The 26,684-nt window shown below is 40.6% G+C and overlaps 1 protein-coding gene across 7 annotated transcripts in view; it reads left to right on the top strand.

Moving 5' to 3' along the window:
• Positions 1–26,684, top strand: part of nbeab (neurobeachin b) — a 287,636-nt gene that overhangs the window by 235,165 nt on the left and 25,787 nt on the right. For all 7 annotated transcript variants that reach the window (XM_037774340.1, XM_037774339.1, XM_037774338.1 and 4 more), the window contains 5 exons: positions 1,124–1,239; positions 5,493–5,605; positions 19,294–19,434; positions 20,521–20,640; positions 25,319–25,471. In XM_037774340.1, coding sequence (XP_037630268.1) covers positions 1,124–1,239; positions 5,493–5,605; positions 19,294–19,434; positions 20,521–20,640; positions 25,319–25,471 — 643 coding nt within the window. The remainder of the gene's footprint in view (positions 1–1,123; positions 1,240–5,492; positions 5,606–19,293; positions 19,435–20,520; positions 20,641–25,318; positions 25,472–26,684) is intronic.

Here is a 26,684-nt window from a genome sequence, read left to right as displayed (position 1 = left end):
CTGCTCTCATACGGCGGTAACAGCTGATAACGCCGTCGTGGAAGCATAGCTCCCACCCTCTGTTTCTCCCCCTGTTTAACACTGTTCGCTCTGTCAGCAGTGTGGCCTTTGTTTGTATTGTTAGCGCTCCTAGCACCGTTAGTTACGAGCCGCCGGCTCAGCAGTCGCCATGTTGAGAGCCGTGCGGAGGGAATAGAAATGCTCCCAATCCCGCATTTAGCACCTTTAAGTCTTATGTTAATTGAGTGGATATAAAGCAGGCCACTCTGAATTAACACATAGTAAATTAACCTACCTTTCATTTGAGCTATTAGAATCAAAATAGTGTAATTGTGAATGCCATTGCATTGGATGCCGTAATTATTCTCTCATTTGCAGCTTGACATTTTGTGCATGCTTTCCATCCCCGTATGTTCATTCTAAAACTGACACTAGACAAAGTTATCAGTTATTAAATGCCATCATTCTTTTACCAGTTTTCTGGGATGTAGCCGATCCTTTAAATTTTGAATTTAAGCATAACTCAAATATACAGTTTATGCTTTGCTTTTAAATTTGTAAGAATATAGGTTTTACATTTTTGCTAAATTTGATATCCAGAGCATTAATATAGCAGCAAACAACTATTCGCTATGTGAAGATATAGAGGAGTAATGTCTACCTGTGCAGAGAATGAAGTCGCTCTCCCTCTGTGTGTTGTAATCCGAGCTTCTCCTTGCTTCGTTGACATCGCCAGGTCAGCTGCGTGTGCTTTAAGTGCATGTTCGTGCATGTGTATATGCCTCACTGGTTAGCTATACAGCGGTTACAGCTGATAACGTCAGCCGTCGGCGTCGGCATGAAAGCATAGTGCCTCCCTCCGGTTCGCCGTCGCTGTGTTGAGAGCCATTGAGAGGCAATAGAAATGCTCCCAATCCCGTATTTAGCACCTTTTAAAGGTGCACACAGAGGGAGAGTGACTTCATTCTTTGCTCAGGTAGACATTACTCCACTATATCTTCACATAGCAAATAGTTGTTTGCTGCTATATTAATGCTCTGGGTATCTAATTTAGCACCTTTAAAATATCGTAACTAACACAAACGTTCTGTTTCCTGATTTGTTGTTTGAATGTTTTTTCCAGACGCATCTCCCTGGCCACCCCTCGGCAGCTTTTCAAATCCTCCAACATGACCCAGCGCTGGCAGAGGAGAGAGATCTCCAACTTTGAGTACCTCATGTTTCTCAACACTATCGCAGGTAAGGATTCCTATTGCTTTACAATGTGATTCCCAAGAGAAGCTCTTTTAGTTTGGAAGTGGCTGAAAGTATGGAAATAATGTACTCTTTTTTTCCACAGCCATCAGTTAAATAGATAGATTCTGATTTGTTTTCTTCCATATCCGGGCAAAATTCACCACCAGTGAAGTTTTAATCTATTATCTACGTGAATCTCTCACCATTAGACTCTTGTGACTTTAAGTTTAGCTATCACGATCAATAAACTTTATGTGTCAGTGGCGCTGGAAACATACAATAAGTGGCCTCAGGTACGTCGTATTTGTTTAAGAATCCACGGTAACCTTAAGTGGCGCTCAGTGGTAGACTTCACTGTTCATGTGAGTGTGCTGTTTGAAGCAAAGAGCAGGCACAGCAGATTTTGCCAGATAATTAGTGCCTGGCTTTGTGAGAGCGTACACATGTGTGTCTGCGGAGTTGAGAGGTTCTGTTGTCGACTCTCTGATCTGAACTGCAACTAACAGGGGAGGCGAGAGCGACTGCACGCTACTCTGCTCTGAGAGGTGTCATCCTCTCTCTCGCTGCATATTCATGCATATTTATATTTAGCTCGTGCTTGAGTTCGATACATTATTGTCAGCTAATTAGATGTAAGGCAGACAGAAAAACATGCCCAAAATTCATTAAAAATCCCTGGTAATGACCTGAGCTGACAGGGATGTCAGAACAGTGTGGGGCGGCAGACAGGCGGGGGGTGAAGTGCTGGGAAGAGGTGCGAACGGGAAGTGGTCTTCTAATTAAACACTATTCCACTGTTATTAACATCCTGCCACCCCAACTCAGGCCTCAGCACCAGCAGGTCGAAGCACACCAACACACCCAACTCTTCTCCCACACTTGGCTCGCTGCTTCCTTTTCACTCTGTGGCATTAACCTGGGTAATTATGCTCTCTAGCTTCTCTCCAGACCCTGGACCATATTCTGCAGAAGCCTTCCCTTTAACTAGCCTGTCACACATTATCACTCGCTCAGCTAGATTTAGATTATCTAACGCCAACCTGCTGCAGTGCAGGAGTGAGCAGAGGCATGCCTACTGGACTGGTGTAAGTTGATACAATTCTGTAGGTAATCATTAAAAACTTTATGGCACCAGCAAGCAGATATAGGAAGAGTTTTTTTCCATTGAAAGATCCCATTACATTGTATTGAATAATATTATATACAAATTAGGGCTGTAAAAGTAAACATGCTAATGCAAATTTGTTTTAACACCACTAATTTCTTAAACGTTTTAAAGCTGCATTGGGTAGAAATGGAGCAAATATGATTAAAAAAAAGTTATTTTTTATAAAACGATCAACATATCCTGACAATAGTGCATGAGACAGGTAATCTGAAGAAAATCATGTGCCTCTGTGTCCTCCTGTGCTCCTAATGGCATCTGCAAGATTTCACAGACTGGAGGAGAACAACCAATCAGAGCCGAGCTGGAGTCTGCCGTCCAGCTGCTGTCTCTGAGCAGTTGTCAATCACTTGCGAACTCTGATCAAACGGTAAAACTAGGCAGCGCTGATCAAATATGAATCAATATTCTGTTACTGTAATGCCTATTTGTTTTCAGAAACATCTTGTAGTGTACTGTTTAGCTGTAAAATGGGAAAGTTTGTGACCCGGCAGCCATGTTGAGATCAGTTGAGGAAATACCAAGCACCGCCCACCAGCCGGAGCACAGCCAATAGGAACGCGCTCTCTCTCTGAAATGACCTGTGATTGGCCAAAGTTTCCCGTCACGGGCTAGATATTCTACAGCCTGGAAACAGAGCCATGAGGAGGTGCAGAAGTCTAGTTATCTCTCAGAACACTTGAATTGCAATATGCTGAAAGGTTATTATGGAATTTTTGCCCAATGATGCCAAAAATATTCTGCCTACTGCAGCTTGAACGCAACTTGCAATTTTTAGGTTGTAGCATGTCATACTAGCTTGTCGGGAAGAAGCCTAAATAACTGTTAAAAACTGTCATGGCCATTTTCAAAGGGGTCCCTTGACCTCTGAGCTCAAGATATGTGAATGAAAATGGGTTCTATGGGTACCCACGGGTCTCCCCTTTACAGACATGCCCACTTTATGATAATCACATGCAGTTTGGAGCAAGACATAGTCAAGTCAGCACACTGACACATTGACAGCTGTTGTTGCCTGTTGGGCTCCAGTTTGCCATGTTATGATTTTAGCATATTGTTTTTTGCTATATGCAGTACCTGAGAGGGTTTCTGGAAAAACGTTGTCATTGTTTTGTGTTGTTAATTGATTTCCAATAATAAATATATCCATACATTTGCATAAAGCAGCATATTTGTCCACTCCCATGTTGATAAGAGTATTAAATACTTGACAGATCTCCCTTTAAGGTACATTTGAACATAAAAAATGTGCGATTAATTTGTGATTAATTGCGATTAAATATTTTAATCGATTGACAGCCCGAATAAAAATTCATAAGCTTTCATTTAGATGTAATACAACAGCTTTTATTATTCTGACTGTAGAGTAGCCCCTTTGATTTGAAATGCTCAAAGCTTTTAATGCGCTGGCCATTATAAATAATGTCAAGAAGACAATGTGCTTTTTTTTATCATTGAACTTCCTGATCTAAGATACTTTAGGACAGTCATCAACAAGTCATCAAGTCAACAAGTCATGAACAATGAAAAGAGTAGGGACTGTATATAAGAAGTAAACGTGATGTCACCTATTGGTTTGAGGACTGCCGTTTTGAAGCCTCGAGTTCGGCATTTTGGTATTTGTCCGTCACCATGTTGTTTTTTTGCAACCAGAAGTGACACGAGAGAATGGAGCTGAGTACAACCGCTGAATCAGACATTTTTAGGCGACCAAAAAAAGTTATAATGAACTTTTGATGAACTGAAAACACTGTGAAAGCAAAAACGAAAACACAGACAACTCCCAGACCACACAACTCCCAGACAACACCGTGGTAGCAACCTGTCAATCACATGGTAGCCATACCCTAAAGCATCCCCTGCTTTATGGTCTATTTGACTCTAAATGGGACCCTAATTTACTTGAAACCAGCAATTGAGACCATAAACTCATGTTTACAATGTTTACTGAGGTAATAAATCAAGTGAGAAGTAGGCTCATTTTCTCGTAGACTTCTATACAATCAGACTTCTTTTTGCAATCAGAGGAGTCGCCCCCTGCTGGCTATTGGAAAGAATGCAAGTATAAGACACTTCTACATTGGCTTCACTTCTCAGACCCCAGAGTTACCCACTGAAAAAAAGGCAACATTATTAATGTCAAGGTGTGACTGTCTCATTTCCTGTAATTGTAATTTAGAAGTCTCAATTGACCTCCAGTTTAAAAAAATCATTCTGACAGTATTAGTATTAGTCTTAGGATGGCGTGGTATATACTAGTCAACATCAACACTGGACAATAATAAAATCATGTGAAATGTTTCTAGATAAAATGTGGTAGCTCTTTTACTTATATTAAGTTTAATTTTTCTTAGTGGGTAAAATGAAATGTTGTTGTCTTTTTTACTATCAGTGTGCTTTGAGCCTACATTTTTAGCTTGATTTATTACCAGCAGTAAAAATTCCAACAAAGCCATCTATAGCAGCCTTATCCCAACCCTGGATTACAACTGGCCACCACCTGACCTCACGGTGGTATCAGTGTCATCTTCAAAAGAAAAGTAGAGCATTAAAGACAACATGGTACATGCTCTCGGCTTTTCCCATGGATTTCCTATGACACATTTTGCCATCTGAAAACCATATTCCCACTGCGAGAGCATAGAGGGAATTCACATCTGGCCAATCAGCGCATCAGACTAGCGGTGACATTTCAGGCGTTTGGAGTTATGGCCCTCAAAAGAATCTATATCCCTCTAATTATATCCACTCCTCACAACTTAGGGATACTTCTCTAGAAACGTAGGCCTCCTGTAACTCCCACAGCCCATTGATAAAGTACACTCAGCGGGAGAAGGCATGGAGAGCACAGAAAGCATTCTCTCATACCAGAGAAAGCTCGCCGTTAGTTTATGTGTTTCTCTGGCACACCCCGTATGAGACAGGAAGTGCGTCTGATTGAGGGCTCTGCGATTGGGGGGCTTGTTGGAATGTTGCATGCTGATCCCCCGATGTAACTGAAGCCTTAAGTGTACCCTGCCCCGCTTTCAACCCCTCTGTTCCCGTCCAATCCTTCATCACTCACAGATTTCTGTCTGCTCTTTGTGTCTAGGGAGGACATACAATGACCTGAACCAGTACCCGGTCTTTCCCTGGGTCCTCACCAACTACGACTCAGAGGAGCTGGACCTGACCTTGCCAGGGAACTTCAGAGATCTCTCAAAGGTACTGAGGCCTCTCGGCCAATGCACCTCAGTATGACAGAGAGAAGGGGGGGCAAGTAGGTGCAGCTGGCTCTGACGGCAGGGGATTTCCTTATTAAGGCCCAGACTGTAAAATAATATCATATTTAATAATAACTAAGGAATCATGAGCAGAGTCTAAACTTATGAGGTGGAATGCAGAAAGTGGAAAATGCTGATTGTAACATCCTGAAATGCACTCAAATCCGTTATGTAAGTTTACTCCCTATTTATGAAGTACTGTATTGTCTCTGCACTTGACTATAAGTTTAAAGTGGCATCCTGGTTTCTGCATTAGAGAGGCTTGTACATGTTATAACCATTCGTGCCTTCTATAGTAGACACTGCAGTATAATGCTCACAATTAACAGCTCTTCCAGAAAGGCGGCTTAAGATCCATCATGATGCATCAATAATAATTTCCATGATCTCAGGGAGGTCTGGGCCAACCACCGCTATATTGAATATTTTTATATTAGCAATAAATTACATGACTGCTTGTAAGTGAAAAGGCTTGCTCATAGTGATGAACCCACGGGGAATTTTCACCCAGCTCTGCAATTCCCCTCATGCCAGACGGACAGAGTTAGTGACTAGCTGGTGAATACAGCGGAGCCTTTAGCTTCTGAGGAGCCAGATACAGATCACAGGAGTTGGTGAAGAGTGAAACTGAGCTAATAGGAGAGTGAACATTGGATTTACATTCCCAAAGCAGCCAGAAACCCGACTCCAAATGAATGCTAATGTTGCTGCATATCTGCTGGATATGTGAATGAACAACCACATCAACCTCAGAAACCATAATATGAATACGTTGTGTTTATTGCTTGTTTCTGCTGCCTCCAAGTGGCCAAAAAAATCAGCTATTGCAGGTTCAATAAAAAATATTCTCAGCAATCATAAAATATATCCAATTCAATGAACTGTTTGAAACCAAACCCTTAATATGTGTAAAGCAAAAACTTGATTAACTAATTTTGTTAGTTTTTAACATAGACTGTCTATAACAAGTGGACGTAGTCACGGTTACGTCACCTATTGGTTTGTGGACTGCCTTTTTTGAAGCTTTGAGTTTGGCCTTTTGGCTGGTAACATCTTGATTTTAGGCCGTCGCCATCTTGGTGTTTTACAGTTGGCACTTTGGTTTTTGGCCGTCGCCATGTTGTTTTTTTTGCAAACAGAAGTGACTCGAGAGGATGGAGCTAAATACAACCGAATGCTGACTAAGACATTTTAATGCGACCAAAATTTTTCAATTAACGTTCATGAACTGAAAACACACTGTGAAAGGGTTAAAGTTGTAAGACGAAAACACGGACGACTCCCAGACCGGACAACGCCGTGGTAGCGACCGGTCAATCACAAGGTAGCCACGTCCTAAAGCATCCACTGCTTTATGGTCTATTTGACTCTAAATGGTTCCATAATTTACTAAATGAACATCATGTTGTATTGAAGAAGATTTGAAACTAGAAATTGAGCCCATAAACTCATGTTTACAATGTTTACTGAGGTAATAAATGATGTGAGGAGTAGGCTCATTTTCTCACAGACTTCTATACAATCAGACTTATTTTTGCAACCAGAGGAGTCGCCCCCTGCTGGCTGTTAGAAAGAATGCAAGTTTAAGGCACTTCAGCATTGGCTTCACTTTTCAGACGCCGAGGTAACCCACTGGTTTTTAATAACAAAACTAAGAAAAATTTGAACTGTATGGTCATAACAACACTATAAAATTCATACTGAATTGTTGCCCAGCCCTAGTTTTTTTTCTAACACATTTCTACACACTAATACTCATGTCAAAGTCATAGCTGGTAATTTTATGAATAAAACATATTCATTTAATAATTTAAGTTTCTGCTTGAACTAGACTCTCAAGGTTGATGAACTGATAAGAGCAGGTCATGAGCACAGTGTTGCGGTGAAAGTCTTTCTAAATGTGGCGGGTCAAAAATGCATCAAGCTGTGCAGAAGCGAGAGTCCTGCTAACGCTGCCAAATCAGAGAGCCCAGACACAATGACACTAATGCCCCTCAACCCTGGGAGATAAAGTTCAGCATTCGGTTTACTCTGTCTTTGACTGAAGAGGAAAAGGCAGCAGATCACTCTACCACAAACTGTGGCCTGGTTTACTTGTTTACCACCCCCCCCTTCTCTTTCTCTGTCTCTTTCTCTCTCTTGCACATGCAAACTGCAGCTCACTGACCTGAAAACAGTCGCATTCCTGTCTGAGCTCTCTCTCTCTGTCTCTCTCTCTCTCTCTCTCTCTCTCACTTTATCGCTCCCTCATTCCCCCTTGTTTCCCTCAAAGCGCCGACATTCTGAATAAGAGCCTCACTTCGCCGTCTCAGTTCTCAACAGTTTGTATCAATTTTCAGCTTTTCAAGGCATGCGTGTGCTGCGTTTTGTAGTGGGAGAGGAGGAGAACTTTGAAGTGGGAAAAAAAGGAAGTTACTGTGAAACACTCAAAGCGTTCGTGGACGAGTTTGATAGAGTGTTGTGTGTTTGAAAAACGAGCACCCGCCGCTCTGGAGCACTTCTTCTTCACATTTCAGTAAACCCAGAATGTTTTGGACAAACAGCTCACCGTCACCTCGGCACTTGTCTGCTCTTGGCGGCTCCGGCCTGTGGGGCATCCAGGTGGGCTGAGAGAGCCACAGGATGTGAGTGTGTGTGTGTGTGTGTGTATGCATGTGTGTGTGTTGGGGGGGGGGGGTGATCACGCCTGAGCCATGTGCAAACCTCCTGCCCTGGGGAGACAGTTATGTATTGTAATGTATTCCAGTGACATCCTCCCATGCTGTTTACAGGGCTGAGCTGCCTTCATTAGCATGAGTTCACAGCCCGTGTCTCCTGACAGTTGTCCTTGGAACCCCGGGGCTCTCATAGCTCCAAAAGTTCACAGCTAGTGTAGCAGGGAGGGACAGAGCCCCCCCCCATAGACACACACTTCTCCTCTCTGCTTGGTCTGCCCTTTTGTTCAATTATGGATCAGAGGTAGCAGCACAGTCTCCAGAGACATGTTCATTGTATATTAGGGCTGTGTGTGTCTCTCTGAGGTGTGTGTCCAGTGGGTGTGGTTGTGTACCACACAGGCTGTGTATGGTAACTAAGGCTGGGTGTCCTTTGAAATGTTTTCATACAATACCCATGTTTCAGTACCAATAACAATATGATGTTTTTCTGCAAAATCCTTTGTCTTTTCACAAAAGAAGCCTCAAATATTCAATGTTTCCCACAAACAGTCATAAGAACATTGCTTAAATAATATAAGAACAAAATTATGATTTAAACAACTGTCTGATTAAAGACGAAGTAAAGAAGAGTGCAAATCTAACAAAGCATTCAATGCCAGTTTTAAGTACTTGGATACACATCAGTCTGTTCATAAGAAGCATTGTGGTTCAATACCCAGCCGTAGTGGTTACTACATTAAAGGGGCTAGATGTAAGAAATAGCTTGTTAACAGCGACACCTGTGGCCGTTAAGTCAACGACAGTCAGTGTCCTGTTGCTCGCACTCGCACTACGTAGACGTGAGCGAGCGTCGGTCAAAACAGTGAGGCGACACACAAGAGACTCAATGTGATTGACAGGCATCATGTTGATTAATGTTAGCAACATTAGCCAGCTTAAACCACAATATCACTATATATTTCACATGCTTGCCAGTAATGTTAGTTTACCGGTCCAATAGGAATTTTCCCAGTTCAGGTTCTTTTTTGATACCCAAAACCAAACGAAGGTCCCCCCAATGAATCGAAGGCCCGGCCTAAGTTGATCCTAGTTTTCCCCGCCGACATCGGTCACACTCTTGTTTTGCAAGACGGGCCTCACTAGATAGAACTTTCTCTTTTTGTGCTTCCGTGGAGTTTGTGTTGGAGTCTGAGTTTGTGGTGGGGGTCTGGTGGTTTGTTGCCGTTAGTGGACTCCATTTCTAACCAAACATTAGCTATCGTTGCACACTGTTAGCCCTGTAGCGGAGCTGCTGAAGAGAGTAAAGGCACATGCAAGCGTGCATGACGTAACATCAGTTGGATTTACCCGGAAAAACAGGCCTGCATACTTCCCATTAAAAGCAGTCTACAGGCTGATCGAAGAAACCCAGAAAGTCGCAGAAGGTTACAACCTGTTCACACATTGGCTATAAAAAACGATTAAAAAACGTTTAGATATGTAAAAACTTACCCTTTAAGCTTTTTAAAATTAATTTCCTGTTTTTATTTGTATGTTTATCTCTTTTTTTCTGCAGTTGAATAATACCAAATTAGCTCATGTAATATCACCTTTCACTCCAGAGCTCAGGGAGCTGCAGCATTATGAAGATAAATTGTCATATTATTACTCTCAGGTCAATACAATGTATAAAGCTAATTTATAACTGCAGCTAAATAATAGACTATGAACTGAAGCATCATTAATACTCCTAAATTATTCTGAAATGATCCCACGCTTGTGTTGCGCAATCTGGGAGGCTTTCTTTCCCACACAGCAGAGTCATACCTGAGACCTGTTTGTTAATAACAGGTGACTTTCACTTGATGGACAGTATTGTTCAAATCGCTGGAGCTCTGTAGTGATCTTCCAAATAATATCCTCCCAAACCGTCTTCACACACCTACAATTACCTGCTGGTTGGGCATTCAGTCAGGTCTGAACAGTGCTATTGAACACTGCACTGCTTTGCCTCGGGGGCCAGAGTTCTGCATATTTGGATGTCATACACATTCATGCAGTGAAGTGTTTCATTAGATTCTAATGATTATTTCTTGATGGAGTGACAAGAGGATGATAGAGACTTCCTCATTGCTGTTAAACGATGTGAAGGGAATTCATACATTTGCATAAGAAGGAGAAAGACGCAGATGGGGTTTAACACGGTGCTTCTTCATCCACTGTAAAATATCATTTCAAGTGGCAAGCAACACCCAAATGTGACGCGAGAGCATTTCACAACCCACGTCATTTAAAGTGTTTACATACATTTTCACACGGGCTGTCAAAGTTAACGCGATATTGCGTTAACGCCACACATTTCTTTAACGCATTAACACAACTTGCGATTTTACTATGTAGCGGGCTCAGTTTTACATTTTACAAAGGGCTCCCTTGACCTCTGACCTCAAGTTATGTGAATGTAAATGGGTTCTCTGGGTACCCACGAGTCTCCCCTTTACAGACATGCCCACTTTATGATAATCACATGCAGTTTGGGGGTAAGTCATAGTCAAGTCAGCACACTGACACACTGACAGCTGTTGTTGCCTGTTGGGCTGCAGTTTGCCATGTTATGATTTGAGCATATATTTTTATGCTAAATGCAGTACCTGTGAGGGTTTCTGGACAATATTTGTCATTGTTTTGTGTTGATAATTGATTTCCAATAATGAATATATACATACATTTACATAGAGCAGCATATTTGCCCACTCCCATGTTGATAAGAGTATTAAATACTTGACAAATCTCCCTTTAAGATACATTTTGAACACATAAAAAATGTGCGATTAATCACGATTAACTATAGACAATCATGCGATTAATCGCAATTAAATCTTTAAATCGATTGACAGTCCTAGTTTACTTACGTTTTCACCTTTCTTAAAATGACTAAAATAATGGTGATGATGTTGATTTACTCTTATAAGTATACTTTGAATGAGCTGTGCAGAGATACAGAAACCTATTTTAATCCGTTTCCTTCTCAAAGCTTCTGCTGTGGCACTCAGTGAAAGCTGAGCATCTCCACCAGAAACACTGAAGACAGAGCTTAGCTGCTGTAAAGGCCCCCTCCACACTTTTCTTTCCATAGTGGAGCATTCGTCACCCTCACTTCCACTCCAGTCAGGCTGTTTGGGAGCACATCTGCTTTATCTTGAGCTTGAGCAACGTGATTGCATTAGACTGGAGCTGCATGCAGCCCGGCCTCTGACAAGGCAAGCAAAAGTGACCGTGACTTCTCCTGACAGAGCACCATAGCAACATACTGTAATGTAATTACTTCTGAAATATAAAATGCAATATGCGTCTCTTTGGGAGGTAGCTTAGACATAACCAAGCGAATGGAGGTACTCTCACTGCACACTCGTCCACCAGCAGACGCGTTCATTTCCTGCATTTGGAATGCAACACCAGAAATGATCCTGATTGAATCTGAAGCCAAATCTAAGTTTGATCATACTTTGTTTAGTTGTGTTGATGTATTTCACTGGGTCAGGTGTATACAAGAAATGAACTCGGATAGGAGCAAGTGTGGAACTGTCTGAACCAGTTGTTTTCATTGTCTTATGTCTGTGATCAGTATGATATGCACTGCAGGGAAAAGGGAAGAGGTGATTATTCTTTGTTGAATAGAGGTAAGCAAAGCCTGATTTGGTATTATTAACAGATGTGACTATGACAGGAATAAAGGTACTAAAGGACCACTGAAGTGCTTATGCTATCTTATCATAAATGGGGTTTTATTTCCCTTGAACAGCTAATCAATCATACATTCTCCTCATAGTTTTAGCTGTCTTTTCATAGACAAAACAAAAGCATATACATAAACATTCATTTTTGGACAGTGTTATTTGATTCTATACAGAATACACCATATTTATGACATACACCAAACTCAATGAAATGGAAAAAAAGAAAACAGCATAATATAGGTAAAGTAAAGCTAAACATTTCCCAGGTAATTAATAGTTGCATTGATGCAAATAATAAAACAAATTCAATGTATATGTATACATAAGGTGCGTGTATAGACATATACAGAGGGGCGACAAATTAGGGAAAAAACTGAATGAAAGCAGAAGGAAAGCGGAATGAAAATGAAAGCTGTTCTGGTGGTCTTGTGGTTCTGTTTGTATATAAAGATTGGGTTGTAAACCAAAGTGTTTAGTGTCAGTTAGTAGTGAGCTCATTGTATCCCACCAAAGTCAACATGAGACTAGAGACGACTGATTCTTGATTAAAATATTTAAACACATGATTGTACATTGTACAATTGATTGTCCATAGTTAATCGTGATCAATTGCAAATGTTTTATCTGTTCAAAATGTACCTTAAAGGGAGTTTTGTCAAGTATTTAATACTCTTATCAACATGGGAGTGGGCAAATATGCTGCTTTATGCAAATGTATGTATATATTTATTATTGGAAATCAATCAACAACACAAAACAATAAGAGATATTGTCCAGAAACCCTCACAGGTACTGCATTTAGCATAAAAAATAAACTCAAATCATAACATGGCAAACTGCAGCCCAACAGGCAACAACAGCTGTCAGTGTGTCAGTGTGCTGACTTGACTATGACTTGCCCCAAACTGCATGTGATTATCATAAAGTGGGCATGTCTGTAAAGGGGAGACTCGTGGGTACCCATAGAACCCATTTTCATTCACATATCTTGAGGTCAGAGGTCAAGGGACACATGTGAAAATGGCCATGCCAGTTTTTCCTCGCCACACTTAAGCTTGAGCATTTTTTAACCTCCTTCGCGACAAGCTAGTATGACACGGTTGGTACCAATGGATTCCTTAGGTTACATGATAGCAGTATTTTCACTCTAACTTTGAAACTGAGCCCGCTACAACCTCCCAAAGATAGATTGCGTTAATGCTTTAAAGAAATTAGTGGCGTGAAGACAAATTTGCATTAACATGTTATTATTGCGTTAACTTTGACAGCCCTATATGACACATTTGGTGCATTTAAGACAGTGACAGTTAGGACAAATGTTCATCTCAATTAATATACAAGATTGTAAGATTCCACCGAATTATTGAGCTGAGACTGCGCGTTGATAGCCATCACATGTTTTAATTGGAACTGCAATCACAACCATTGTGCATTTGTAATATGACAAAGTCATATTGATAAAGAACTGGGACACAAAGTTCCCAGTTCTTCATCCTTGCACAAGGAGACAATACAACCAGCCATAAGACTCACGGTCGTCTCTAGTCTCATGTTGACTTTGGTGGGATACAATGAGCTCACTACTAACCGACACTCAGCACTTTGGTTTACAACCCAAACTTTATATGCAAACAGGACCACAAGCCACCAGAACAGCTTGAAGTTTACTTCCGCTTTCCATCTGCTTTCATTTAGTTTTTTCCTTAATTTGTCGCCCCTCCGTATATGTCTATACATGCACCTTACATGTAAATATACATTTGCTTTATTATTTGCATCAATGCAACTATATTAATTACCTGGGAAATAGCCACTTGGCCTTATGTTAGTTTTACTTTACTTTACTTATATTTTGTTGTTGTCTTTTTCTTTTTTTTTTACATTTCATTGAGTTTGGTGTATATTTGCGGTATAACAGTCCCAATTTGAGCAGCGTTCAACAATACGCCAGGTGCATATTCCCTTTAAGATGACAGCAACCTGTGACAAAGAATAATGTAGGTGAACTGATCCAAGTTTTGCAATGCAGTCAGTATAATTATCCTAGCTCAGCAACCACGCAAGTATTCTAGAAAAACAAAATAAAAGCATTCTTACTTCCACAAGTCACATAGAAAATGTCTTATTATATTTATGCTTACACAGCTGAACGACGGGGGGACACTGTGAGAACATTTTTTCCCTCATTTATGTAGCGCCAAATAGCAGAATTAATGGGATATAACTTGTCAGTAAACATGTCTTCGGATTCCTTCCCTGTAACTTGGTGTTTCATTTAAGACGTGTTTGTGGTTGCTTTAAAGGTTGAGAGGTTGGTGGCAGCGAAATAGAGTCGAGATGTACTTTTTGCATGTACCAAAAAAACTGTAATGTCGGCTTGTAATATCCCTTTGAGCACAATTATATGTTTCATATCACACTCTCTTGACTATGCTATTATGGTTTAGTTTGTTTTCCAGCTTCTTCTGGTACAATGATATTTAACCGGGCAAGTAAAACATTTAATAACACTGGAAATCAAAATCTTTGATTCTAATACCTTTCTATGTGAATTGTTTACTTATTCCTCTCTTTTACACATTACTTTTACCCACTGCTGACTTTTCCTCATTCCTCTCCCTCTGTCACATGTATCACCTGGATCTTTCATCCAGCTCCAACCTGCATTAGTTCCACTAGCGGCGGTTTTACAGAGTGCGAGACGTCTTGTGGCTTGCACCCCGATCCAGCTGGGCCAAGACGTCACATGCAAGGCCATTATCACCCCATAAATCTATGCAGATCTCAATAAACTTCTCTTTCAGTCTATTCAATTGTGCTAACACTGATGTGGACTGCCATTAAATTCTAAGGAAGAACCAGAAAAAAACGGCCCCATTTAATTTTGACTTAGAGCTTCAGGCATGTGCACCGTACCACACATGGATATGACTAATCTTCAAAATGACCGAGAGAGTCTGTCTGTCGCACTGAGGTTGCATACAAGCTGCGCCCAGCCAAAAGAATAATAGTGTGATTTTAATAACGTTAGAATGAGTGAATTTTGAATCGAGGGCTTTTATTTTATTTCTTGTGACCTCTGAGCTGCAGCTTTCAGGTGGAAAAGCTGCCATTGATTACATTACCAGCCTCCCTCTCCCCTCAGTGACTGAGTCAGTGGTACTGAGTATATTAATATTGACTGCCAATATGCCTCCGAGGCTCTTATATTGGACAGGGTGATTGAAAAGGCAGAGAAAGCAATTTATTCACCACTAAACGTATGTTTAATGGGAGTCATTTTGTTGCCTTAAGAACACATGAAAATGAAACAGCCGCCAAAGGGCAAAAACCCAATGATGGTGTCAGTATGATATTGAAATTATTACTGAGGCGGCGGTTAAATAATTAACCACGCTATCCAAGGTTTGGCCTAACTATGAAATAATTGGATGGATGTCGAATAAATATAGTGATGCTATTATTTTCTTATATCCTCACAATAATTGTTGTTGCAGATCAGCGAATAAGGGACTTTTTATGATTATCAAAAGCTTTTTAGAAAATGGGTTTTCCCTCTACTTCTCATATTAAAAATAGGAAAATGATATGGTAGAAAAAATATTTTTTTTTTGCAATAAATGCTAGCTGAAAAACCCACGGTTGGGTTTGTATTGCGTTTTTTTGGGTCACGGTCTCGGTTCGGTTTGCTTTGCGCATTTTGGAGAAGAAAAATATAACTATTTCCAATTTGTTTGAACTCCAAAATATATAAATAGATTGATAGTAATGAATGAACTGAAGGGAGTGCCCTACATATTCCACTTTTAAGACCAATCTCAAAAAAATGGCTTAAGGCAAATCAGAACTGCGATCGCTTTAAACTTGATATGTTGCATAATGTATTTTGTCTTTTTTACTTGTGTGTATTGTATATTTGTATCTGTCGTCTATTGTATCTGTATATTGTTACCTGCCTATGGACTAAGGATAAAAATCTGCCTCCTTTCTAACTCCTGCATGTTTACATCCTGTATTTTATACAGATGTTCATTAACATGCTCTATCCCCATCAAATAAAAAAATAAATAAGATAAATGATGTTTGTATAGTATATGAAGCCATAACACTGATTTTATACATGACATCAAATAGGCCTGTGTTCAGATAATTGCCTCTTCTATGTCTCTGGCACCTCATCAGATAATTAGCAGGCCTGTATTTAGTAGTGGTGCAACGGTTCAATACGCCCATGGTTTGGTTTGTACGTCAATAAATGGCTCTTTTTTATGGTTTGGTTTAGCATTCCCAACATATACTGTATAACATTCAAACTTTCAGTCATGATTCAGTTTTTCTGATTGGTGATTTAAGACCATATCTTGTGATGTTGCCATATTGCACTATATTGCATAGATCATGGTAACTACCATCAGTAATGTCCAGTAGCACAGAAGGTCTCTGAACACATATGGGAGTAGCAGTGCTGAGTAACATGTTTGGCTCGGTGGGTGCGTTGGGTGTAAATCAGGTCAGCCAGGGTTAATCCACGTGGATTATCCACAACATTTAGCAGGAGACGCTCATATCTCCTCCCTCCATCCTCAGCGCGCCACCCTGCTCACCCCTGCCACCGTACCCTTGTAAATTTCAGACAGAAGACAGCGCAACAGGACATTTTTAGGGTTCAGGAGAATAATGGGGTCTGACAGACAAATCCCAGAGTAAAGCTCCTTGACTGGCCTGAACTCTCCCCCAGCCTCTCTGCCGGCCTCACCACATGCAGCCTAATGGGGAGCTTCTAAGACTTTGCAAGTCGATCTTAATTATGCTCAATTATGCTTTCCTGTTCCTTGTGCTGTCCATAGCACAAGAAATAGGAAAGCAGTAATTTACACCATGCACCCAACAAAATATGTTTAACTGTAAATCAAAGTACTGTAGCTGCATGGTCTTCATTAATTTCACTGCAGCCATGCGTTTGGACCATCACATCACATCACCCGCTACACGATGACATTATTGGCAGCAAACGGTCTGTGTCACCAGGCCAAAACTCTGCTGCTATATTACAGATTGCAATCATGCAGCCAAAAGGTGACACATGCAAATCATCGTACAAGAAAAAATCACTTGCTATGATCTACACAAAAATATGAATTTTATATGGCTGCTTTTCTGCACTTTAATAATCTATTTTATGGAGTGAATATTTCCCATAATCCTGTCATGACTGTCATATAGCCGCATGCTCATTAAAATTTGATTTAGATGGAAGACTGGTCATGAGACCTGCTGTTAGCTGTAACAGTTTCTATTTTGAGACTCTAAATAGATTAGCACTGGGTGGTTCATGCAGAAAAAAAAACAAAAGGCAGAACCCTCTTGCATGAGGCTTTGAGTGTGACTTGTGTGGTTGTCCAATAAGGAAGTCAAATGAAGTATGTTATATGAGTCAGACTAGCTAACGTTTAGCCCTGATGTTTCATAGAAGGATTTACTAATAGTGAAGAGGCTTTTTTTGTTTTGAAAAAAGAGATTATAAAATCTGATGGTACACTGTAAAAACAAAAACAATGGATTACACAAAGACGTATCTTCATACTTTTTATAGTGTAAATTACCCCTAATTACTTAACATATTAAAGCATTGGCTTGTGACTACAAGCCAAACTTGTCAGAGTGTCAATTATAATTTTTCAGAGGTGTAACTGGCTTGCAATTATAAGTGTCACTGAAAATTAGGGCTGTCCTCGACCAAAGAAATTGTAGTCGACGAACACGTTTAGTTATCCTTTAGTTGATTTAATCTGTGGATTTGTAAAATTGAGTTCCTCCACAAAGAATTACACAAAAGCACCTCTTTAAATATTGTGTTTACCAGAGATGTGCTCTTAAGTTTCTTGGAAATAAGTCATTTAGTGTGGAAAAAAAAGAATAAACGACTAAAGAAATCTTAGTGGACTAAGACCAAAACGACCGATTAGTCGACTAAGACGGGGCAGCCCTACTGAAAATGACAACAGCCCTTGTTTCCAGTATTTCAACAAGCATTATATTGGAGCAACTACACATAATGTGTAGTTTTTTACAAACCCAATGACACAGAAATGTAATTTAAATCTGACTGTGTGGTTGTGATGAGAAGGTAGTAAGAGCAAAGGAAAGAGCTCATATCACTTCTGTAATAGAGCACTCACACTGGCTTACAGTTACTCATAACATAGATTTAAAAATCCTTGAACTTGTCTATAAATCACAGACTTGTCTTTTGTATATCGTTAATACGCTGCCAAGACATGAGCCTGGTATAGTACTCAGATCTTCAGACTTTCTGCTGCTCACTGAACCAAATACTTCTTCTTCTTTGATCCAAACCCAGAACAGTTTGAAGACCAGAATATTGGTGACTAGAACTTTTAGCCTAGCTTTGACATCAAATGAGTTACTACTATGTCACTACTATTACTATTTTTGATTTGACCTAATTTTGACTTTTTATCTATTTTCAAGTAGGGACTGGTTGTCAAGACAAATTGAATTCTACAGAGGTGTTTTTCATGTAAACATGACCCTCAAGGATACATAGAGGTTCATTATTCAGTTTGATGTCAATATAACAACGGGTTGGTCACTTTGATAGTGTGCTGTACTTTAGTTGTTGTGGTTTTGTGTAATATATTGGGCATGATAGGTATCAATACAGATATAAACAAAGAATTTAAATTTGTAAATTTTGGCTTTCTGCTTTTGCTTTAATATTTAAAGAGTGTTTTTGTTTTGTAGTTTTAGCTTTTATTGTTTTATTATTTGTTTTAATGGTAAAGCACCCGAGCTGCATGCTTTGTATGAAGGTTTATCTTCCTTATTAAGAGTTTTACCAGTGAGAATGTCTTCTATTTATTGGATAATGTTAGCCACATGTGCATGTCAGAAACTCTAAAGAAGGGAAGCATCAACAAAGGAAGAGGGGATAAATTTAAGACTCCTAATTTACAATAAATATCATCAAACACAGTTTTGTATATACTATAGAAAACAAATACAACAGTGAATGTTGTCAAGCTTGAAAGTCAATTAAAATATGAAATTTGTACAATCATAAGTGTATATAAAGTTGAAGTTGACTTACACATGTTTACAATAGGAAACTTGTACAATTTCTTCAGGGTTGCTTTGAGGGGAAAAACTTTTGTTTTACTTCTTACACGGGCAAATAAGGAGCAAATTACTTATTTCCCAAAACTGAACCTCTTATTTCCATATTTTCTTTGCAGCCTGTTGGTGCTCTGAATCCGAAGCGTGCAGCTTTCTACGCTGAACGTTACGAGACTTGGGAAGACGACCAGACGCCACCTTGTCATTACAACTTCCACTACTCCACAGCTGCCTCCACCCTGCACTGGCTTGTCAGAATAGTGAGTCAAATCACTCGTTCAACCACCTTCACACTCATTATTGTACCGTGTTCAAAATCCCCACATTAGTCAGGCATCTGAATAGGAATGAAGCCGAACCCACATCTTCAGACAGCTTTTCATTTTTGAGTCTGCATTAGTTGATTGTCACTTGTCAGACTTGATGATGCTGTTACTTTGAGGTCTGTCGGCTTCTGCACAGGAAACAGCTCGACATCTCAATTTGATTGGGCCTGAGTTGGACCAATGGCGCTCAGAAAACACATTTCACAGGCCAGTAAACCGGCATATGTGAACTAAATAAAGAGTGGCTGGGTAATGATTTACAGAGGCTGCTGTGACAGGTTTATGTGTTTCAGGCAACCCAGTGAGCACTGGAGACATGTCCATCAAGGTTACTGAGCACTGTCCTCATTTACTCTGCAAGAGAAGAAGGAGGCACACGCACTCTCTCCCCAATCTGTTCCCCGCAAAACAGACCTGCACGGCTCCTTTGAGTCGGTGAACATTTGATTTTGAAGTCGGCTTATTAATTTGAACGAGCTTTACGGGGAGTTTGTACTGTATTTCTCCTCCTCCCCCATCATTAGTAGGAAAAGGGCTGATGAACTGAGGGAGCTCCCTTGACAGCAGCTAGATTGGCCTCTGTGGGTTTGTTCCCACAATCCCTTTCTTCCTCTGGTGAGTGATCCATCCGCTACAACCGGCCATGGTCGCCATCGCAGGCTGAGAAAACCAAATTTGAGCCAATTATCATTATGGCTTACTGTACGCAGGAAGAACGCTAATTAATTCTCCCCCAGGCTTGGATACAATGAATGACTGATCTCTGCAGAGATGCCCTAATCTGCTGCAGAAAAGAATAACAGTGAAATAATGCAAATAATTCAGAATATTCATGTGCATTTTAATAAGATGCATGGTGATCCAGTAAATTCAAAACAGTACTGAGATTTTCATTATTTTGATTATGATGGTTGCAATTGAAACGCAGATCAAGAGGGTGGAAAAGATGATGATGATGATGACTTTAGATTTGGGTGGAGATCTTTGATCTTTGTGATGTCTGATTTGCTTTCTCTGTAGGAGCCCTTCACCACGTTCCTCCTCAGTGCCAATAACAACAAATTCGACCACCCTGACCGCACCTATTCAGCCGTTGCCCGCTCCTGGAGAAACTGCCAGAGGGACACCTCAGATGTAAAGGTGAGTTATCACAAGAAAAGCAAATAGTACAATCCATGGTTTACATTTATACGGATACACAGGGATAGAGAATTGTGCCTTTAAACAAGTGGAAGTTAAACATGTGATTATTATCTATATATTTCCTTGTCAGACACCTTCTTCACGCTGGTGTTATGGACCTGTGGGTATCTAATTCAGAGGACAATGATAGTAAATATTGCACAACATATCTACCAGCAAAATTGCAACTATACAGTAGGTATAATTGGCAATATAACCATACAAAGCCTCTCTCTGCTCCCCTCCTCAGCCAATGTGTTTCAACGCTACTGCAAAAATATATACCATTAATTATAAATGCCTCATCCAAACAGCGAATCACAAAGACCCAGAGTGTACAGGAATACCCTAAGCACTTAGAAATGCACATTTGATTTATTTCATGCAGAAAACAAACTATCTCAGAGGTAGACTGATCTTGTATCTGTGCATGAAAGCACTCATGAGTTTGAACAAAGGCTGTGTCTGAGAGAAAGACAAAGCCCTCCCCTCCGCAAATCCACCGAGCAGTCACCGAAAACGCTGAACCCTGCTGATTCGCCTCCATTTTGCCCACTGCATAACACGCAGCAGGAATACGCACTGACCTCAAAGTGTCATACATTTCCAGCACACCCTGCATCGGCTAGCGTCGCCCCAGGCAATTAATAAAGCATTAATGACAAAAGCTATTTAAAATGTAGTCTTTTATGTACGGACAGGGCTTTTACTCGCCAGGATCTGGGGGAGAGCAGCCAGATACGCGAGGCAGAGGCAGAAAGCTGCGAGCCAGCGAACAGCTGAATAGTCAGACGCCACCCTGTTAACAAATACAGCCTACTTTCAACTACTTGTACGTCTGCATGCATTTGTTTTTACACACATAGGATGGTTACTGATCTATTAGGAGAGGCGTTGTACTGTGGAGGACAATGCTGGATTACTAACAGTATTTCATAATGTATTAGAAGCAGGAAAATATTACGCAAGAGCTTGTTTGGTTTACTCATGGTGCAACGTGGTAAACGTCGAGGCACTGCCACTATAATGACTGTTAACAATTGCTGTGATCATTTTTATAATAATTTATATTACAGTTAGTTCTCTTATTTTTCTTTGCATACCTTCCAACCTAAGCTCTTTTTAAATTTGTAATCTTGAACATACTTTATAATAAAAGGGCATTGCTCACTATAATCCCATCAAACACAAAATAAAATGAAAGCACAGGTTTCCAAGCATGCCAAATGAAAGGCAGCCAAACATGTAGACAGACACACAAATGCCATGCACGGCCACCACGTAGCGACTGAGACTGAGTCCGGGGTTAAGGTCACCTTCGGCCCAGTACTCCGAGCGGCCCATCAGGCCTCTGATTAAAAGGCAGCTTGTTTTTACCGGGGTCTCTCCTTCATTAACCCCGGCCTCCTCCAGCAGTAATGACGACAAGACCAAGGGAGGCTGAACCCCTGATGGGGATGACCTCCTAAAAGAGCAAGTCAAATGGAAACAATCCTGCGCCGACCAAGCCCTCACCTCCTCGACCACCCCGTCATTATTGTGCATCCATACCTCTCATTTATTCCTATGTTGCACACACAGTTATGTTAAGCTGGCACAGCCACCATGGGCAGAGAGAGAAGCAGACTCTTCTTGCAAGCAGTGGGCACACACACACACACACACACACACACGCAGACAAACTCTCTCATACACACACACAAACTGCCACCATGCTGTCTGAAGGAATCCAGCAGCACTCCACTGGTGACAGATTTTGACGAACATGTCATTAAGGTGACACAGTGTAAAGCAATGGAGGCATGTGTGATTGACTTGTTAGCCCATTACGATGCTGTTGCAGAATTAATGGCTGCCATGGGAGGGTGGCTTGAAAACAGAGCTGGCAGTTTTAACGGCTTGGCGGTGAGTTACGGCAGGAAGTTTACAAACCAAAAAGTGGAGGGAAAGTGTGGTTGTGTGTCTGTGTGTGTGTGCGTATGTGAGAGACAGAGGGGAAGCAGAGAGGAATGGCTACTTTACTCCCTTCCCTGTCGTGTGCGAAGGGTGAAATGTGACCAACAGCAGACCAGCGGTGTTATTGGCCTGTACCATGTCATGCTAACTCGCTCTATCAAAACCCAGTGATTTATGGGGGCCTAAAAGCTCCGCACGTTATGTTTCCCATAGGCGATATAAAACTACTGAATCTGACAAACACTGCATTCATAAAACAAGCCTGATATAAGGAGTCTTGCACCCTCCTTTATAGTCTCAGGCTGGGAGACAGACAACAGCATTTAACTTGTCTTGTGCGTATGTTTTCTAATGAGGACAGAGTGGAGGATCTACATTCCTCGTGTGCATATGCCTCATTGTGCAGAGGCTTTACTCACTCATCCTTTCTGAGCTGTATGATTAGGAGGTCAGAGTGGGGACAGCAAAATCATAGAAAGTATACGTACAGTAATATATGTTTAAAATGTCTTATCTTAAATTAATTTCTTAAATGACCGTATCGGTAGTTTTGCATTTTGAGCCCATTACCTATCCAAAGCATGCCACTGTTTTAGGATTGACTGCTTGGCATACATAAAGCCACCATTTAATTTCAGATTGCTATGAAAGTTAAACCTGAATTTAAAACTTTTATGAGATAGGTCAATAGATATCATCTCCTTTCTTCTTATTTTTATTTTTGCAAGGCAATGCAGCTGAGAGCAAGTGCTGTCTGTCCAAGTGTTCTTGCTTTCAAGGATGGTCTGACATCTACATTTCAGAGTTAGCTGCCATGAGTTTTGCAAAGCTGTGTTCTTGGAAAAACAGACTCGGAAGACAAATAATAAGCAAACACAAATGTTGTGAGAGTTTTTGAATCTCTGTATGTAACTTAAGGCATTAAAAAGTCCACTGTAGTGGATTGCCTATCTCAAGTAAGTCTCTGCAAGTTGATGTTCATGATATATAATTGGTTGCCTGGAAGGTAAGAAATGATATGTACTTAAAGGGACAATGTGTAGGATTTCTAGTTTCGGCATCTAGTGAGTACCCCTCCGCTCATTCCTCCCTTTCCAAGACTGCGGTAACGTGAGTCGCCAAATGCAAAACCGTGGTAACACCGTTTGTCTTGCTCAGAGGCCATCCTTACCATAATAACACTACTGACTTCTGACAACGGAAGTCCGACGGCGGCTGGCGGTACCACGTTTTTTCACTCTGTGGCTCACGTTACCGCAGTTTTTCAAGTGTGTCAGAGAACTACGGTGACCTTCAGGTAACGTAAAAAATGCAAAAGGCTCTCTCTAGAGCCAGTGTTTGGTTTGTTTGTTCTGGGTTACTGTAAAAACGTGTTGGAGCAACATGGTGGATTCCGTATATAAAGGACTCATTCTAAGCTAACAAAGACACAACAATTTTTAGTTTCAGATGAATTATACACCTGAAACATAGTTCTGAATATTATATTCCATTTCTGCTAATACATCCCTCAAAATGTTACACAGACTGGCCCCTTAAAGCTGAAGTAGGCGAGATTGGAGCAAATATGATTTAAAAAAGTTATTTTTATAAAACGGTCGCTATATCCTGACAGTAGTACATGAAACAGGTAACCTGAAGAAAATCATGTTCCTCTGTGTCTCCGGTGTCCTCCGTTGCTCTTAACCGCATCTGCAAGATTTCACAGACCGGAGGAAAACAAGCAGTAAGAGCTGATCTGAGGTCCACTGTCCATCTGCTGTCTATGAGAGCTGGCTGTCAATCTCTCGCAAACTCCGACCAAGCGGTCAAACTAGGCAGCGCTGATCAAATATCAATCAATATTATTATTATTACGTTAATGCCTATTTCTCAGGATGTTCCGTTGAATCAGGCTTTCACCATCTCAAGGGACGTGCACGCGTATCTGCATTTGTAAAACAGCCAATAGGAACGCTCTCTCTCTGAAATGACCTGTGATTGGCCAAAGTCTCCCGTCACTGGCTAGATTTTTTAAAGCCTGAAAACAGAGCCATGAGGAGGTGCAGAAGTCTAGTTTTCTCTCAGAACACTTGAATTACAATATTCTGAAAGGTTATTATGGAATTTTTGCCCAATGATGCCAAAGATATACTGCCTACTGCTCCTTTAATGGGTTAAAAAATGTAGAAATACCAGTATGGTTTTTCAACACAGGATAAATTCCTTTAGGAATAGTCTTGTCTCAAAGCGTGGGTAAATATTTGCTCTCTTCTTCAGTGTATGGAATCACACCAGGCTTTATGTAGGGGGCTCCTTTCCCATGCTGACTTCCCCTCCGCTGTGAGGTCCTGACCCCATCACAAGAGCCCAGAGACCAGGCAGAAAAACCCAACTCAGTTCCAGTTTCATTTAACACACCTAACACCTCTGCCTGGAATAACTGGACTAGCACCTCTCACCGCCTTCTCATGGCCCGCTGTTAAGTTTGTTTGTGTTACCTTTCCCCTTGAATTCTCACTTCATCTCGGCGGGATACAGAGCCTTTTTTCTCTGTTTTTCGTGGCGTTGCCCTCACATATGTTATTTCTTGCACTTTGCTGAATTGTTGGGCAATTATACGGTGGTATTGTGGTATTAGAAGTTGTGGTCTTGTCAGTGAGCTGTAAAACATGAACATCTCTCTTCCCTTTAAACGCAGGAACTGATTCCAGAGTTCTACTACCTCCCGGAGATGTTTGTCAACAGCAACGGCTACCATCTGGGAATGAGGGAGGACAGGACCATGGTTTGTGACGTGGACTTGCCAGCCTGGGCCAAGAAGCCTGAAGACCTTGTTAGGATCAACAGGATGGTAAGGTTTAGGCATGTGTCAAATTCAAAATGGTATATGATTACACCTGAATATGATACTACTTTTTGTTAGTTTTTTAATTAAAAACCAGTGGGCTACCTCGGAGTCTGAAAAGTGAAGCCAACGCTGAAGTACCTTCAACTTGCATTCTTTCTCCTCTGGTTGCAAAAAGAAGTCTGATTGTATAGAAGTCTATGAGAAAATGAGCCTACTTCTCACTTGATTTATTACCTCAGTAAACATTGTAAACATGAGTTTATGGTCTCAATCTCTAGTTTCAAGTCTTCTTCAATACAGCATGATGTACATTTAGTAAATTATGGTCCCATTTAGAGTCAAATAGACCATAAAGCAGGTGATGCTTTAGGGCGGGGCTACCTTGTGATTGACAGGTTGCTACCACGGCGTTGTCCGGTCTGGGTGTAGTCCGTGTTTTTTCGTCTTACAACTTTAACCCTCTCACAGTGTGTTTTCAGTTCATCAAAGTTATTTATAACCTTTTTGGGCACCTGAAAATGTCTTATTCAGCGTTCAGTTGTACTTAACTTCACGTTCTCGTGTCACTTCTTGTTGCAAAAAAACAAGATGGTGATGGCCAAAATGCCGAACTCGAGGCTTCAAAACTGTAGTTCACAAACCAATGACGTCACGGTGACTACGTCCACTTCTTATATACAGTAAATGTTTATTACCCAGATAAAATATTAGAAAACCTGAAGATCAAGAATGACCAAATATATTATCTAATTTTTGTCCATTTTCTGCTTTTCTGTGCCAACAAAACATTACTTTCTCCTCCTTTTATTTCTTGTCTATTAAGGTTGCAGTAATGACGCTAATAAAAAATTAAAACTATGCTATTTGTAATTTTTACCAAGATAAATAGTTGTGGTATAATGATTATTGTCCCAATCATAGAAACAATTAATTTAATAGATATATTTATACATCCCTCTTATACTATTCAGTAGAGTCCATCCTCATTCTCATAAGGTGCACTACTCATGTCATGTTACTTACTGTGGTGTATTTTGTACTTATAATACACCACAACATGTATATATTGTAGTACCATACTGAGAATCTACAATAGGTTGAGATTATGTAATTTAGATGTATTTTTAAAATGAATTCTTTACATTTAGCTTTTCTGCCTCCATCTCACAGCAGCAAAGAAATCCATTCCCCACTGTTCCCTCTAACCTTCCCCTGC

The sequence above is a fragment of the Sebastes umbrosus genome, chromosome 7 (genome assembly GCF_015220745.1).
Source record: "Sebastes umbrosus isolate fSebUmb1 chromosome 7, fSebUmb1.pri, whole genome shotgun sequence".
NCBI lineage: Eukaryota > Metazoa > Chordata > Actinopteri > Perciformes > Sebastidae > Sebastes > Sebastes umbrosus.
The sequence above is the reverse complement of the archived record's forward strand: the minus strand, read 5'-3'. Positions and strand labels throughout refer to the sequence as shown.